The sequence below is a fragment of the Brassica napus genome, chromosome A8, assembly GCF_020379485.1.
Source record: "Brassica napus cultivar Da-Ae chromosome A8, Da-Ae, whole genome shotgun sequence".
Classification (NCBI taxonomy): domain Eukaryota; kingdom Viridiplantae; phylum Streptophyta; class Magnoliopsida; order Brassicales; family Brassicaceae; genus Brassica; species Brassica napus.
Genome location: NC_063441.1, coordinates 20440399 through 20456048, shown reverse-complemented (window position 1 = coordinate 20456048; position 15650 = coordinate 20440399). Strand labels below are relative to the sequence as shown.

The window sequence follows — 15650 nt, the reverse complement described above, 5'->3', positions numbered from 1 at the left end:
AGAGAGAGCTTTCTATACGCGATTTTTTTTCGGTCAGGGTTTAAAAAGTAGTATAAAGTTTCACCTTCTCCATCTTTTTTTTCCGGAGCTGCTTTAATCAACTTAACTCTCGGTTTCCGACTCAAGATGCATGTCTATACAACAATCTCAGAATCTGCAGTAACAGCCAAGTGGCGTTGTATAACGTTGCTCAGGAGTATCATCACGTAGGACTTGTGCTTCGTGCTACGAGAAGGTTATAGCGGTTTTATGAGAAAGAATATCCAATACCAGAACTTCCGAATGAAGATCCAAATGTTGCAGAAGAGCGTAAACCTGTTAATTGTGACCTACGTAAAGAGGCTGCTCACAATATGTATTTGATCTATAAGAACAGTGGAGCGTTTGATCTCGCGAGGCAGGTATTGAAGGATCACTGCACTTCACTTTTCTAACGTTTATGCATAAAACCAACTATTATTACTGACTTAAGATTGATTAGTTGTTTAATTTCACCTTTAATACTTCATTAACTGAACCTATTTCGAGCTTATAATTATAATTACCAAGTTTATTACTTCGTATCTTCTCACCATATAACCTCAAATTGAAGAAGTTCATATGAATAAAAGAGGTCTAATGTTGATTATAAAAATCGATTTAAACACAATAGCACTGCGTATCTGACCATAGAATCAAAACTGGGGAGTTTGATATCACCAAAATATATAGCAACATTGTCTTCATGCCAATAAACCATTCGAATTAAAAAAAAAAAAAAGGCTTGGGATGCTTCAACATTCTCGACTCCTCAACAGAAAGCAAATATGCTCTTATCAGAACTGATCATTCTTTTTGCGGAAGCAGTCCCAACGATCCTTTCCATCTGCAAATAACATCACAATACTTCTATTACAACTCACTCATCACATTGGTGCTTTGGTGCTACTGAGAGAGTTAAACTCTTGTTAGGGTTAAAAACAATTAATGTGTTTCAGCATTTATATCTCAGAAACTGAAAGCAACCCAGTTAGAGTTTTCTTAACCGGACTTCATAAAATTCCTCCGTGCTAGACGTCTAAGCATTGTTATGCATATATATATGCCACTTCCTAGTTCTAGTTGAGGAACTAGTACTATTTGAAATCAATGGAGTGATAGAAAACGACTAGGTATGACTCTCAAGTGTGTATCAACATCACAGGATTAAAAATGAGAATTGTGAAAGTACCTTGAGCAGATCAAAACGAGAAAAAAGTGCAGTGGACATCATGTCATACGATCCTTCATCAAGCATGTTCATTATCTGCAGTTAAAGCCAACAATGATGAGCATCCAACTGTCTTTCTCCTGATAAGAGTTGTGTAGCAACTAGTTCGATTAAGATGCTCTTACCTCAGGGTAAAACTCCTTCCGCTCCGGAAGAGAGTAGAATATCAAGTTCTTTATGCCACGGATCTGAAACACCATAAGGCGACAATGATCAGAACTGTATTTGTATTATAGAAATTAATCAGAGATCAAAGATACATATTAAGAAGGAGGAAAAAAACCTTGTATCTCCGATAGAAGTACGCCCTCTCAGTGTAAAGCATGATCTTTCGACTCCCTGCAAAAAACCACTCTCGTGCACGGGATATATCCGCATTCTTTGTATAACTGAAAACAAGAGTCAGGATTAGGCTACCAACAGGTGAAAGAAATCCAGATAGCAATGGAACAGCAATTTCGGTACAGGGAAGGAAATGGTCTCACTCTCCAAGAAGACAGAAAGAGGCATTCTGCGACTTCAGATAGTTTCTAACCCTGACGAAATCGTAGTAAGAAGGGATAAAGATCATTACTCCTCCCTATAAACAGGATTAAAATACGACAATCAGGCTCCCAAAATTTAAGTGATAATAACAACAAGGTCAGCCTTTGAATGATGAGAGTACCTCAACAGAATCTTTGATCTTTGGGAATATCTGAACCAAACAGAACATAATCAGAAGATATTGTATTTAGGATTCAACACAAAAATACAAGTAGAGTCTTTGTAGTGACCCTACTTTCAGTGGTATAAAAACAAAAACTGAACAAAGAAATGCGGCAATGCACAATATCATCCCTTTAATATATAATCCATGAAAAATTAGTTAATAAGCAAATTAAAAACTAGACCTTTTTGGTAAAATATTCAAGACGGGCATTGTCTGCTTGGGTCATGGAGTCTGCATCAAATCTTTCATAAATCTGCAACACAGAAAAAAGAGATAAGATGTCTGGAACCTTTATATACTTAAGCAAGATGATATTATACCTGACGAACAGGGAGCAACACTTTCTCGAGAACACCTTTGTATTCACACGCCAGCTTTATCTGCATTGATTCATCTAAGTGTGATGTGACAGTTTTAATTCAAAGCTAAAACTGAAAGACAAGTTAATTAATATCTACAATCTTGGTTGGGAAAAGACTTGATAGTTCACAATTCAAATCGTAGTAGTAAAGTCATAGCCTATAGCAATTCATCAATCATCTAATACCCTCATAACACTAGCAACGAAAAGATACCGGAGATGCATGAAAACGAATGCCCACCTTTCCTTTATAGTTCAAGCATTGGCGATTGAATAGACCATTCATCTCTGAGATTAAATATTCTCTGGGTTAGTAAGAGTTTTGAAACTTCAATAATCACCATACTCCAGAATTATAAAAAATATAGCAAAAAACGAAGAACGGAAGGAAATTAGCCACATGTGAAAGAAGGCAGTGGGCAGAGCAATACCTGGGGTTAAATAGGAACTTAGAATTATTGACTGTCGATAGAACCGTGCCTGTCCATCCAAATACCTAAACATAGGACGATATTATTTAACATTCTGCCAGATTTGGGCTCTGCGACACACATAAACCGTATTAGAGAGAAAAAAACTTGAAGTCGGAAGAACTACATACAACGGCCGGATCCGCATGACATTGGTACCATGTTGCTTTGTTGGCAATCTATTTATGTGGTCGACGACCGTAGCAAGGAACGACCAATTCTGAAACATTATAATAAAGCACATAAGGAATGAAGACATAATACTCCATCTTTGCAAAATCTATACATTTACCACAAAACCTACCTGCATAGATATTATATCTGCATGATCAATAATCAAAACCTATCCACATGAAAATTAAAGAAATATTAGTAAGTTCAATAAGGAGATACAGAACACGAATTCAAATATTTGCAACTACAGGCCATCATAGACCAGGTTTAAGAGATAAAACAATAGTACACTATGTAACTGAAAAATATTGGCATCAATCGTCTGCTATCTATTTAACATATGTTCTCCACGCAATGATAAACAAAATTACCTCAATGGACGACAGATAATCAACATCCCTTTCCTTGTTTTCTTCTGCTTGACCAATTGCCTAGAAAGAGTAAAAATGATAAAGAGATTGAATCAAGAAGATTTACACTAATAAGTCATCTTACAATAGATAGGTAAGGGTACCTACCATATGTAACTTGAGAGGGGAAGCAATAATCATGTCCGAGGAATAGAAGTCACCATACAGTCTAATGCTCTTCCTGGAATCAACAAGAAAATTCAAGTCTCAGGCACCTACCAAATTATTTACAAACAGGAGAACGCACTGCAATGTTAAGGATGATGTAAGGATATACCTTGTATGCTTAATGCCTAACATAAACTCATCATCACTGTTCTTCTCACCAAAAAGGGCTTGCCAGTCAGAAGGTTTTGAAGACTTGTGGGTTGTCGATTTTCCATTTTTGGATGTCTTCTCATCATCGTCATCGGATTCGTCTTCACATCCAAACTCGGCATTAAACCGGTCAAGGTGTTCCACATTAACCTGGAATCAATGAAGAGTATTTGAAGAGAACATAGGCAGCTCAAGACATAATCAGCAACCGAGACAATATCAATGCAGAGCAATCGTAATTCACACACAAATTAACACATTCTTTTCTACATCATACGCCTAAAATCAAGCTCGTACTCATCATCCATGAGATGTCAAGTATCATAGAATGAGGCAAGTAGTAACACAGTCACAAAGCAGTCATCAAATAAAACAAAATACTAAATTTCATAAATTTATATACCCTTTGAGATTCTGGAGTTAGTTGTATGAGTCTCTTAACAACGCGGAAGGCAATACTCCTCATCGGTAGTAGAATCAATACCTGGATATACAAGAAACGTAAGGCCAACTGTCAAAAACGAACAACAACATATTTACACACAAAGCATCTACAGAAGGAAAAGAGAAGGGTTCACCTTTGGACGAGTAAATCCTTGGTCAAGAAATCCATCATCAGAGAGAATTTCCTCTTCGGACGTCTCTCGATGCTTCGCAATTTTACTTTCATTCTTCTTCACAAGATCTCTCGTTTTAAAAATGTGATTCAGCTGCATAAGACAAATTAACTTCAATAAAACTTGGAGAAATGTTACGTGGAATGAAAAGCAACAGAAACCTCATAAAATGATCATTAGAAAAAGGAATACAAGTATGCACGCACAGAATGCATAAGATAAGCGTCCATGGCACTTGAGTCTTCTTCACGGCCTTTATTGTAAAAGGGTCTCTTGTTAGAGTGCAAAATATCCAGGTAGCTGTTGCCTAGAAAATCAAACACTATAATCAACGACAGAGCCATATAAGAAACATGAATGATATACATTATAAATGAAAAATGTAATACGTACAGATGGAGAAAAATCTTCTTCTTTTAGAAGAGTCAAAATTCTTCCCACCAGATTTCTGGTATAATTGAAGCCAGTGCTTTAATAACTTCGGCTTGAGGCCATAAGGTGAATCATTCTGAACAGCCTGCAAAAATAAGTTTAAGTGCTACTGATAACTCTTAAGTTAGGAAGGCGAATATTGTAACCATATATTTCTGAAAACACATACATCGAGGAAATTTGGTCTTGTTCCTTTCCACCTGCAATTTAGCATGTCAATGGCCGGTGCTTCCCATTTAAATTTCCACTTGCCTTCGGGTAAGGTTTTCAATTCTTCACTTGATAATATGTGACTAAGGTGCTCGCTAAATGCACTGAACAACAACAAATGCATGAATTTGAAAACTGCGTTGTATTAAACCAGCAGACCAAACTGTAAGAAACTTTTAGAAAAACCACAATCTAAAATTAAATTTACCTAGCAGATAAAGAAGCATCTACTAATGGTTGGCCATTGGCACTCAACTCAAGCTCCTCATCCGTTTCATAACCATCAGACTCTTCTTCCTCGCTAAGATTATCATTGTTCTCCTTCTCTGTGTTCTCAGTAAGAACTTCATCGTCCCCTTTATTTAACAAGACAAAGAGAAGTATTACTGAGATCAATTTTCCAGAGATGAGTAAACAACAAGTGAGTTGAAACAATATTCACGTTTACAGGCATAAATGAGATGAACCAGTAAGCCACCAATAATTTTCAATACAAGGAAGAAAAATTACCTTGAATCTCATCATCCTCTCCGTCTGTAGAGATTTGATCCTCAGACCCACTGTCATCATCCTCTTCCTCACCATCCTCGTCCTCATCATCTCCTTCTGTGTCGCTTTTACCTTCCTCCTCTCTCTGCCTGTTAAATGATTTCGAAGTCCATATTTTAAAGATAAAAACTTTAAACTAGTAAAGTACAGCGGAACAAGAATATGGAATGTAATTGCTTCGAACCTCAAACTACAATATTCACTTAAACCAAATAGTACCAAATCAACCAAACAGCTTAAGATTCGATATAAAAGTACCTTCTTTTGTTCATATCAGCAACAGCTTTGTTAGATGAACCAAGAGACGCCAGCAAATTATCGTACGTCGTCGGTTTCCTGTAAACCACTGCTTCGGATTCTTCCTCAATAGCGTATGAATCTACAAATACAATACCCAAAACAGTTGATTTTGAGTTGTTGACATATGGAACTACTTGCACGAGCTAAAACAATACCTAGATCCTCCTCCTCCTCTGTTGGATGATTGGAAACAACTTCCTTCTCAGCAAGTTTAGCCTTCTTCGTCTCCCGTTTCTTATCGAATTTCTCGTGTGTTCTGTGTCTCTTCGACACTGCATTGGACTTTTTTGGAGCCATCTGAGATTACAGGAGAAGCTGAGAGTTCTCTCGCTTTGCTTTGAATCGCCGATTGATGATTGCCGCCGAGGTTAGGGTTTCGAGGAGAGGCGGTGAGATATCGAAGAGGACGACGGAATTGGAGGAAACAAGTTAACTAACGCCGTTTAAAAGCTCTTTTGGGTTTAGGGTTTATCGATTTTTTATACTAGGATTAGAAAGTTAAAAACGTTTTTTTTACTGCTTGCTGGTAACTTACTTAGGTGACCAGACCCTTAACCAGTCCGAATAAATTAAGGTTTGGAACAACAAAACCAAACATATACATTTTGCTTCGTTGTCACACTCACTCAAAATAATTATGATAATCTAATTTTTAATTTCATCCTAATTAACATTCATTCACTGTTTTCATGATTTTCTCTAATCTCTATCCATTTATCAATATAGTTTAATATTTCAATATTTTAAATAAACTTAATTATTTATTATATACCTACAGTTTTAATAATATTCCATAACCACCATCTTTGATATTTCTATTTTTCTTTCTTCTCATATTCTCATCGGTTGTCCATCCTTGGAAAAAAAATTTGTTATGTGATTTGGTATAAAATGTAACCAATCCCACTTATTCATTGGATGTTAGAAGAGATCCTAAGCAAAATATAAGATAAATGGATTACTCCTTTTTTTTTGTCACTAAAAATGGATTACTCCTCTTATCACTAATTGATATGATCCACGCACTCTAACTCGAACCTGATCTACATCGATCTAATCTAAAGTTTGCCCATCGATCTTTTCTCGAGCATTCCGTGATTGACGTTCAAAGAGTTTTCATCTCGAAAGGACGTTTTAGACACAAGCAATATATAAGATAAATGTATCACTCCTCTTATTATGTGAGAAGCTCGTCTAGCTTAACACCACTATATATTTTGGGCTTAGAGAATGATGATCTCAATATAAATACAAAACTAATATTAAGATTCCGAAGTAAGGCCCGTTAAGCTTGCAAAGAAAATTACTTGCATTACATCACTTGAGAGTCAAAAATAACACGCTTACGTGCATGATTCACTATAATCAACTTTAGGTGTATATATCTTATACATTTTTCTCGATTACATTAAGAATATTATTATATTTTAAAACAAAAAAAAAATCTTCGATTCTGTGTTCTCTTCATCAGTCACTTGACGAGATGTAGAGGAATCGGAAGAGAAATAGGCAACAAAGGTTCATGAACAATCCCAACAGATATCTTGCGATGATCAGAGCTCACCATCTTCTCCATCTCCATAATCTCGTTGATAAGTCCCATTAATATCCTCTCCATAGCTTCGCCATCGGTCCAATCTCTAACCGTGGCCTTAACCAATGCCGGATTTTGACTAATCAGATCCCAAACCGGAAAATTCTTCCTTGGCATCATGTAATCTTCAGCTTTGAGTCTAAGACTAGGACAGTAATCACCAGCACCATCTCCTAGATAGATCATCTTCATCTTATTGCCTTCTTTGGTAAAAGAAGCTTGAATCCTCTCAATAATCAAACTCTACAATTATAAAAATAAATAAAACTATTAATTATAACACAAACACGAATCCGTGTAGATTCAGCAAATGACATGTGCATATAACAAAAAGTGCATGTAAGAGTACCTTGCACATGTTAGGAGGGCAACGAGAGCAACCATGGGAAGATTTGGTGAAGTCATGGTAAGGAGAGATTCTTAACCTTCCTTGTTCATCTACAAGTCCAGGGTTTGTGTTAATCTCTGAGAAATACTCACTAATCCCGAGATGTTCCACGATCGTTTCGATGAAGAACGTGTTGGCATCACTCACTATCCTCAGCTCGCACCTGAAATATTACCAGGATCATAATGGATTATCATTACCGTATGTCTTAATCTCTAATCAAATAAAATTAATTTAAAATTTAGATTTACCCTAGAGCATGAGCGGACTTGATTGCAGGGATGACACGAGGATGAATAGGGATTCTTCTCAAGACTTGTTTGATTTCTTCAATGGTTTTGCCATGATCATAAAGCTCCTTCATCATCCGATCCTGTTACGTAAAAAACAAAACATGGTTTCGCTTAAAATTTCGAGAATCTTGACCAACACGGTAATTGCCCTAACAGAGCCGAGAGGTAGATAGATTATGGATGATGAACAAACCATGAGAGAGTTCCAAGGCATTGTGGGGAGAAGCTGTTCGAACAACTCGGTGAAACCAAGCTCATCGACGACCCAATTATCACTGTCCACGTCGATGATCGTCTTGTCGAAATCGAATACGATGACAATGTTGTTCTTGTTAGCCATTGTTCCGACAAAACAGGGAAGAGACTCTTGCGGGAAACCTTAAAGTTTGTTAGGTATCTGTGTGATTATTATAATGAATGTGGAGGAGATGAATGTGGTTTATATACAAGTGGAGAAGAGAGAAACGAATATGGATTTTCTCAGAAGATGCCATTGGAATATTACTTTGAGAATATGCTAAGAAAGAATTGGTATTTGGTTCTTATTTATTTTAAACCGTTGGATCTAATGATGGTTTAGGTCAGATGTTGACTAGGTGTGCTGATCCGACGGTGTTTGACGCCTCTTGGTTTATTTTGTGGGGTATTATTATTATTTAATTTAGTTTGGCTTGTTGGTGACAAAAAAAAAATAGTTTGGCTTGTTAATAGTTTGTTTAAAGTGGGATTTTAGGCAGCTGAGAAGACACGTGAATGAGATAAAAGAATATTCCACCTATTAATCCGTTCCAATTTTTTATTTATTATTAGAATAAATTCTTACCAAATAAAAAAAGATTTTGTCTTACAAAAAAATACTAAACCAAAAAAAAAGTATACGCAATGTATATTGATTTCTTTCTTCTTTTTGCATGGATATATATGGATGATATATATTGTACTACCGAGTGACACATTTGCTCTTGCATATATGTATATTAGCTTATGATATTTCTCAATTAAATTACATTTTATTTCGTGTTTTCGGCATCACACATTCTTTTATAGGGAGAAGAATTTTGTTCGACTGAAACAAAAATTAGTGGTTTTATCTAATAGGTTACACGCTTTGTCGACAAAGCTAAGGCCACAAACCTATCACTCGGTTGGACAGACTAAAGCTTAAAACGTAGCATTTATCAAAATTTAAAGTGTGAAATACATGTGGGGATTGCATCAGAAGGCACTAGCGAGTTGAGGAGGAAAGTTGAAAGGAATATTCTTTGAGTTAAGGATCATCATATTTCTTTGGTGGCCACATCTTTCAATCAATAATCATCCATTTGATTTCTTCAATTTTTTTTTTCTAAAATTGAAAGCAATTTAAGCCGATCACCAAGTCTCAGTATGACAACACAACACTGTATGTGTATATCTCTATTTATAAAATATTCATAATATATCTGGAATTTATCTGACTATATCAGAAAAATCCCCATCAAAACATTGTTCTTTTATTCCTCTTCCTCACGTCTTTAGACAACTATTGTAATATCAAAGGAAGTATTTTTTTAGTTGTAAATCTGTAGAGCCACGAAAATCCATAGTAGGACGATTCGTCACTCTAGAACAACTAGTTGAATGGATTTTTTTTTCTTTGAATATATGTTAAATTTATTCAAAAAAATAACATTCTTATAACTAGTGCATCAGTTTTTTTTTAAACTATGGAACTTCTATGTAAAGGATAAAAAATCGTGTGTCATCTTGTGGCAAGCCACAGATAATCATGCTGCCAGTTTGAAGTTTCCCTGTTGGCCAAAAGCTAAGCATCGATCCCGAACTTGTCGATCCACCATTCTCGCAAGTGTTACTGCCGTAATAGGTGTATCCCCATGTCTCATGTCATTCCTTTCTTTCCACAGTAAGTATATTGTGGCTTGGATGGTGTACCTTGCGAGGAAAGTCTCAAGTAGACTTTGATTAGTGTCCATTCTCAGGTCCATTAATTCCGACCATTTTGTAGTGAAATTTGCCTGCAACAGACCAGACATTAAGAATGACCAGACCTTCGATGAGTACGCGCATTCGAAAAACATATGCTCCCGAGTTTCCAAGCTAGTTGAAGGTTTACATTTCATTATCTTATAACATAAAACCACAGTTCTGTCTAACGTCGCATGGCCATATTATGTTATGGATATATATATTCTCCATATTATCCTCTATACTTGAAGCCATTTTTAGTATAATTAGAGTTCTGTGTGCATCATCTACTAAGCTCAATAATCAGCAATGACAATGGCAGATCATGATAAGATGTAGTCAAAGATGATACTGTTCTCAACATTGAAGATATGAGGATTTGAGGATACAAAGTAATTTTTATTGTGGGTAGAGTAAAAATCACAAAAGGGTGTCTGGAAATACAATTGAAAAGAGAGACATATAGAGAGCATACGGAGTGTTCAAGAAGAAAAAGATATGACAAAAGAATCAATTAACAAATTGCAACACAAACCCTTCCCAACGTCTCATACTTGAAAAAAAAAAATCCCACACAACATAAGCTGTTTCTTCTTAAAAGAGTAATAGAATCGAAGCTAAAAAGAAAGAGGACAACCTAAGTAGGAAGGGTGGTTCAGATATTTCAGAAAATTACCCTTATGGTAAAAAGATTTCTCCTTTACTTCCCCAACCAAACATTTTTTACCGTCTAACTCCTGAAAGATTATACTGTTGCTTCTTCCATGGACAGCGTTGCAGTGACTGGTCAGGCTTTGGTCTTGGTCACAGCATAACTCTGTTACTACTACACCTTTTTCTGGTTACATAATCACTTTGGTAGCTAAAAAAGAGCGAGAGAGAGTCTGAAAAAATGAGAAAAGGAAAGTTAAATTGGAGCAAGCTGGTTCCATGTTTTTTTTCTTCCATCTCTCTCACCAGTTCATGCATAGTACATGTACAAGCTGTTCGCTGCTGCACAAGCAATTGAGTTCTCTGTTGGGTGCCAAGCCATGTGCAGCAACTTATTTGTGAAGTCATATCCGTTCCCATTCGCCTCTGCTCCTGGACTCTCTGATCCTGCGTCCAAACATAATTTTTCACTCCAGAAGATAACAGTAAAAGCTTGAATGAGTAGATTGTAACTACTACCAACTAACCTCGTCTAACCATTCGTGTCATGCTGCTAATAGTTCTGGAAGGTCTTGCAGGTGTCTGGATTTGCCTCCTAATATAAACAATTGATGCAAAAAAATTGCAATTGATCAATATAAATCTATAACTTGGGGTTAAACTATCAATGTTCTCTGTTTTTTTATTTACCTCATAGGGTTTTTGCTAGCTTCCAAAGTTGCAGCTTCAGTACTTCCTTGAGACGCTCCAAATACACGGAATAGATTGCTGGTTTCAAGCACCGTGAGTTTAGTCATTTCTTCATCCCTTATATAAGATAGAATCGTATTGGAATTGACCAAAAGACAAGCAAGAGAGCAAACCTGTAAGAGCCTGTTGCCACCCTCAGTCCATCACCACTTAGGCAACACTCGAATTTATCAAAGATGGAGTCATTTTCATATAGATCGCATAGCTGCAACCCCGGTAAAAAACATAATGTGGTTAATTTTGAAGGCATAATCATCAAATGGGAGATGCCTACAGAACGAAGCGCTTACCTTGGGTCTCAGATGTTCATGAACCTGGTAAGATGCAACCGGACCAGAATCCATGTTTATGTCCCACAGCTGAAACGTCAGAAAGGGCAAATATCAGAAACTACTAAAGGTTACACTTACGTTGGCCAAAAATTAGAAAATGTATGTATACACAAGGGAATCAGATAATTTCCAAACCTTGAGGGTCATATAATCGCGACTAAGTATGTATCTCCCATCCTTTGAAAATTTAATATCTGAAATTGAGGCAATTATCTCTGTGAAAAATGATCTGGAACCAGGTGCTTCCGGTTCTTCAAACCTGTGATATGAAATAGCAATGGTCAGTGGTCTGAAACTTTAGTCAAATAATCTTCACTTGCAAGTCATTTCTGACAAGATAAGAGACTTGCCTACTTATTTATATCCCTTCTTACTTAGAATTTTACCCTTTTCGATGAAGGATGAGGATAACAGAACTTACAATTTAGTGTGAGAATCACACAGAGCTGATTGCCTCATATCAATCAAACGGATGGAGCCTTTTGAGCTGCTATATGCGAGCATATTACAATGGATTGGATGAAACTCGGCAGATGTAATAACCTCTGCAGACACCATGTAGTATTCAAAACATGCTCGACGAGCATATATCTTATATAGTAAACGTGAAAATAAGAGAATTTCAAAATATGGAGGTGAAAACATATGCTTCATGTTAAGACAATACAAAACATAACTGATAAAAAAGGGAAGAAAGCATACCAGTTAAGTCCTCCATGTTTGTAGGCTTAACATCAACAATGTTGAAGCTCTGGTTGCTGATTTCCAGATTCCAGAGATTTACGCGCAGATCATCGGCCGAAATGAAGGTTTCTCCATCGCTTCAAAGTTTAGAAAAACATACATTAGTGCAATGAAGAAAACAATGCACTGTAAGGCGTGTACGTACTAGTTGTGAAATTTAATATCAACTACATTCGTTAATGAGAATGGTAGCACAACAAGACATGAAAAGACAGGTATAACAAATTCTATAAGTTTAGTTAGATATTTACTGAGATGGAAAATCAAGGAGAAAGACTGTAAAAATGTGGTTATAAACATATCACGATTGAAACATATACAAACTTAGGAAAAAGAATACCTGCTGTTTGAGATTGAATTAATATGGTAATCATGTGCATGAGCATACACTCTTCGGCATCTTGCCACAAGGCTTGTCTCCAGGCTAGTCACCTAGATATGCAGAACGACCCATTATTCCAAGCGAAGTATCAATTGACTAATGCATGTCACAAATTTGGTACTAAGCTTTATTTACAACAAAGGGAAGAAAGACAGCTAGTAAATTCCCTACACTTCAAATAGATTACTGGATCAACTCTTTATACTGGAATCAAGCTAAAGGCATCAGCAAAAATAATATAGTAGACATGCAGAATATCTATATGCATTTAGTTTTCAAAATCCTAAAACTAAAAACTTCAAAATAATATTGCGTATAATTACCACAGGCAAACGCAGAGATGGAAGGCCTCCTGGAGGGAAGGAAAATTTGCTCAGGTAGTCATGTGCTGGATCGGCATGTACTCCATTAGCAACTATTGGAGGAGGGCTACTTGAACTCGGTTGACCTGGAGTTTTCGACGGATCAATATTCATTTCACTAATTTTCTTGATCTTCTTCTCTTGTACCTGCTCGATCAAAAATGAGCAAGGAAGTCAAAAACTCTTTCATCTTTTTGTTTTTTCACGGAGAATAACCAACCAGTTTCTAGACCACTTTCACATGCGACACCTAAAATATTCAGAAACAAGATAAAAGACCATCCAGATGTCGCACCTTCCAATACTTTATGGTTTTATCATTTGTGGAAAGCAGAAACAATGCACCACTTGCTGGCTGACACCACCTGATTTTGTTGATTTTCTCTTCTATTTCCAAACTCTTGAGATAGTCAAACTGAAAGAGATTGGAGACCGAGATTATTTTGCATCACTAGCAACAGAAATATTCATAAAGTGAATGAACATGGTTGTAAATGTACCTCTGGTTCATGACTCTGAAATTCTGTTTTATATCGAAACTCAGGATGCCTAACTGTGTAGTCCATCTGCTCAGCATCTCTCCTGGACCCACCATTCTGAAAAAAATAACATTGCACACGAATGCATTACAGCACAAAACATTTTTTTGAAAGACGATTGAAGTAAATCTTGCAGAAGAAAAAAAGGAACGCACATCTTTATTATCCGTCCTCTCAAAAAGAACCACTCGTCCCCCACGGTCGCCAGTTGCTAGATGGTCTCCACTTTTATCAAATTCAATAGCTGAAATGATGTCAACTGCGGAAAAAAAATTGTGCAAACAGAATCGTTACATAAATAATTAATCACTGAACTGTAGGAGCTAACCACATTAAAAACCATAAACTGCAGCTCGAATAATCTTCTCCATTACATAATGAAAGTAAACAAGTGAAGAAAAGTTGGTACAATAACATGAGAGACGCGGCAGATTAAATTAGTATCATACTGACAACGAATAAAACCACCTAGTTACACTAGCAATCTTATCAGCCAGCAGAAAGCAAAACTTTAAACCAACTCAATCGTACAAATTCAATTCAATGCAATGCATAACATGAGAAACGTTGAGAGAGACACGGCAGATTAAATTAGTATCACACTGAAAGTGAATAAAACCACCTCGTTACACTAGTAATCTTATCAGCCAGAAGAAAGCAAACTTTAAACCACAAATTCAATTCAATGCATGAACCAGAGATGACATATGCTTAATCAGTGGAAACACAGTAGCCATGGATATATTCATTAAACAAAACAGAAGCTTCTAGCTAGCTTAGATTACACCTCCTAAGTCACACAACTAACAGTACAAATCTAAAAACACTCAGAACACAAGAGATTCATCAATGACACACACTAAGCAGGCAGATCAGATCCAAACCACTAAGTCCTCAAAACACCCTCCGGATCTAAAACAAATCTCCTCACGCTAAGTATATTACCTTCCTGGACTTCTTCTCCAGCGGTTCGCTCGCCGAAGACCTGAGAGAATCTCCACTCTAAAGGCGGAGGAGGACCACCACCACCACCACCACTAGAAGCAGCACCGTCACCACCACCACCACCGTTCATGTTTCTTTTTTGCGTTGATTAAAAAACTAAAACCAAATCTGAGCTTCCAAATCTCAATCACCGAGACGAAGATCGCGTCATCACCATCACCAAATCCACCGATTCACATTCCATTCCATAGTTTCTGTTCCTCGATTGAATCACTCTGATCGATGATTGATTTCGTAGAAAATGGAGGAAGGAAGGAGAAAAAACGCCTTCACCTTTTTCTCTCTCTCTAGAAGGATAAAATCGGAATTGCAATCTTTTTTTTTTCTTGCTTCGGGACCAACACGAAGGAAGGAACAAATCGTATAAGGCTAATGTCTAATACTATAATGTTCTTTGTCCTGATTATCATGGTTATCGTTAGAGTTACAGGCGGTGACGTGATTTTATTCGATCAGTAAAATATTAGTGAACGGTGACCTGCGAAGTCGCATGTCATTGGTCTGTTGTGGAGGTGCGCTTGCCAGTTGCCACTGTTATATGATGGGTGATGTGTATCAATATCACTAATACTGTTTATAATTAATTAATTTTTCCAATTATCTTAAATAGGCCTGGGCGTTTTTAACTCAACCCGAAGTACCTACCTAGACCCGAACCAGAAAAACCGAAACCGAATCCGAACTGTTATAAAAAATATCCGAACGGGACTTTATGAGCTTAGTACTTTGATGTTTGGTTATAATCCGAACCGAATCGACATCCGAACTAGGATCCGAAGATATCCGAAATTAGTTAAATATATTAATGTTTTTATATATATTTTAAAATGATTTAGATATTTT

At 36.6% G+C, this 15650-nt stretch overlaps 3 protein-coding genes across 5 annotated transcripts; all 3 read right to left on the bottom strand.

The window, feature by feature from the left end:
* Window positions 1–601: 601 nt before the first annotated feature.
* LOC106391535 (U3 small nucleolar RNA-associated protein 25-like) lies at window positions 602–6267 on the bottom strand. Of its 2 annotated transcripts, none has more exons than XM_048738136.1 (24): window positions 5958–6267; window positions 5761–5881; window positions 5464–5591; window positions 5162–5309; window positions 4913–5057; window positions 4705–4828; window positions 4518–4618; window positions 4273–4404; window positions 4098–4178; window positions 3654–3844; window positions 3485–3557; window positions 3338–3397; window positions 3097–3135; window positions 2924–3012; window positions 2754–2818; window positions 2561–2610; window positions 2282–2338; window positions 2143–2214; window positions 1917–1946; window positions 1735–1829; window positions 1533–1638; window positions 1375–1437; window positions 1211–1285; window positions 602–865 (listed from the first exon to the last, which is right to left on the bottom strand). In XM_048738136.1, the coding sequence occupies exons 1-24, from the start codon at window positions 6097–6099 to the stop codon at window positions 791–793; spliced, it is 2262 nt and encodes a 753-aa protein (XP_048594093.1). In that variant the 5' UTR covers window positions 6100–6267; the 3' UTR covers window positions 602–790. The 2 variants fall into 2 exon arrangements, with proteins under 2 accessions (XP_048594093.1, XP_013687662.1); XM_013832208.3 differs by having other exon boundaries at window positions 2282–2341; window positions 2564–2610; window positions 5958–6266.
* An 861-nt stretch (window positions 6268–7128) lies between these two features.
* On the bottom strand, window positions 7129–8511 carry LOC106391533 (inorganic pyrophosphatase 2-like). The gene is made up of 4 exons (XM_048738137.1): window positions 8271–8511; window positions 8036–8157; window positions 7746–7947; window positions 7129–7639 (listed from the first exon to the last, which is right to left on the bottom strand). Exons 1-4 carry the CDS (start codon window positions 8415–8417, stop codon window positions 7274–7276), a joined length of 837 nt encoding a protein of 278 aa, XP_048594094.1. The 5' UTR covers window positions 8418–8511; the 3' UTR covers window positions 7129–7273.
* Window positions 8512–10420: 1909 nt separating this feature from the next.
* Window positions 10421–15166, bottom strand: LOC106391532 (serine/threonine protein phosphatase 2A 55 kDa regulatory subunit B beta isoform). Of its 2 annotated transcripts, XM_013832206.3 has the most exons (15): window positions 14748–15166; window positions 13958–14061; window positions 13764–13859; window positions 13559–13678; window positions 13225–13410; window positions 12860–12951; window positions 12478–12596; window positions 12197–12320; window positions 11911–12034; window positions 11734–11802; window positions 11557–11648; window positions 11384–11461; window positions 11221–11288; window positions 11000–11140; window positions 10421–10926 (listed from the first exon to the last, which is right to left on the bottom strand). In XM_013832206.3, the coding sequence occupies exons 1-14, from the start codon at window positions 14875–14877 to the stop codon at window positions 11004–11006; spliced, it is 1539 nt and encodes a 512-aa protein (XP_013687660.1). In that variant the 5' UTR covers window positions 14878–15166; the 3' UTR covers window positions 10421–10926; window positions 11000–11003. The 2 variants fall into 2 exon arrangements, with proteins under 2 accessions (XP_013687660.1, XP_013687659.1); XM_013832205.3 differs by having other exon boundaries at window positions 10421–11140.
* Between the last annotated feature and the right edge of the window lie 484 nt (window positions 15167–15650).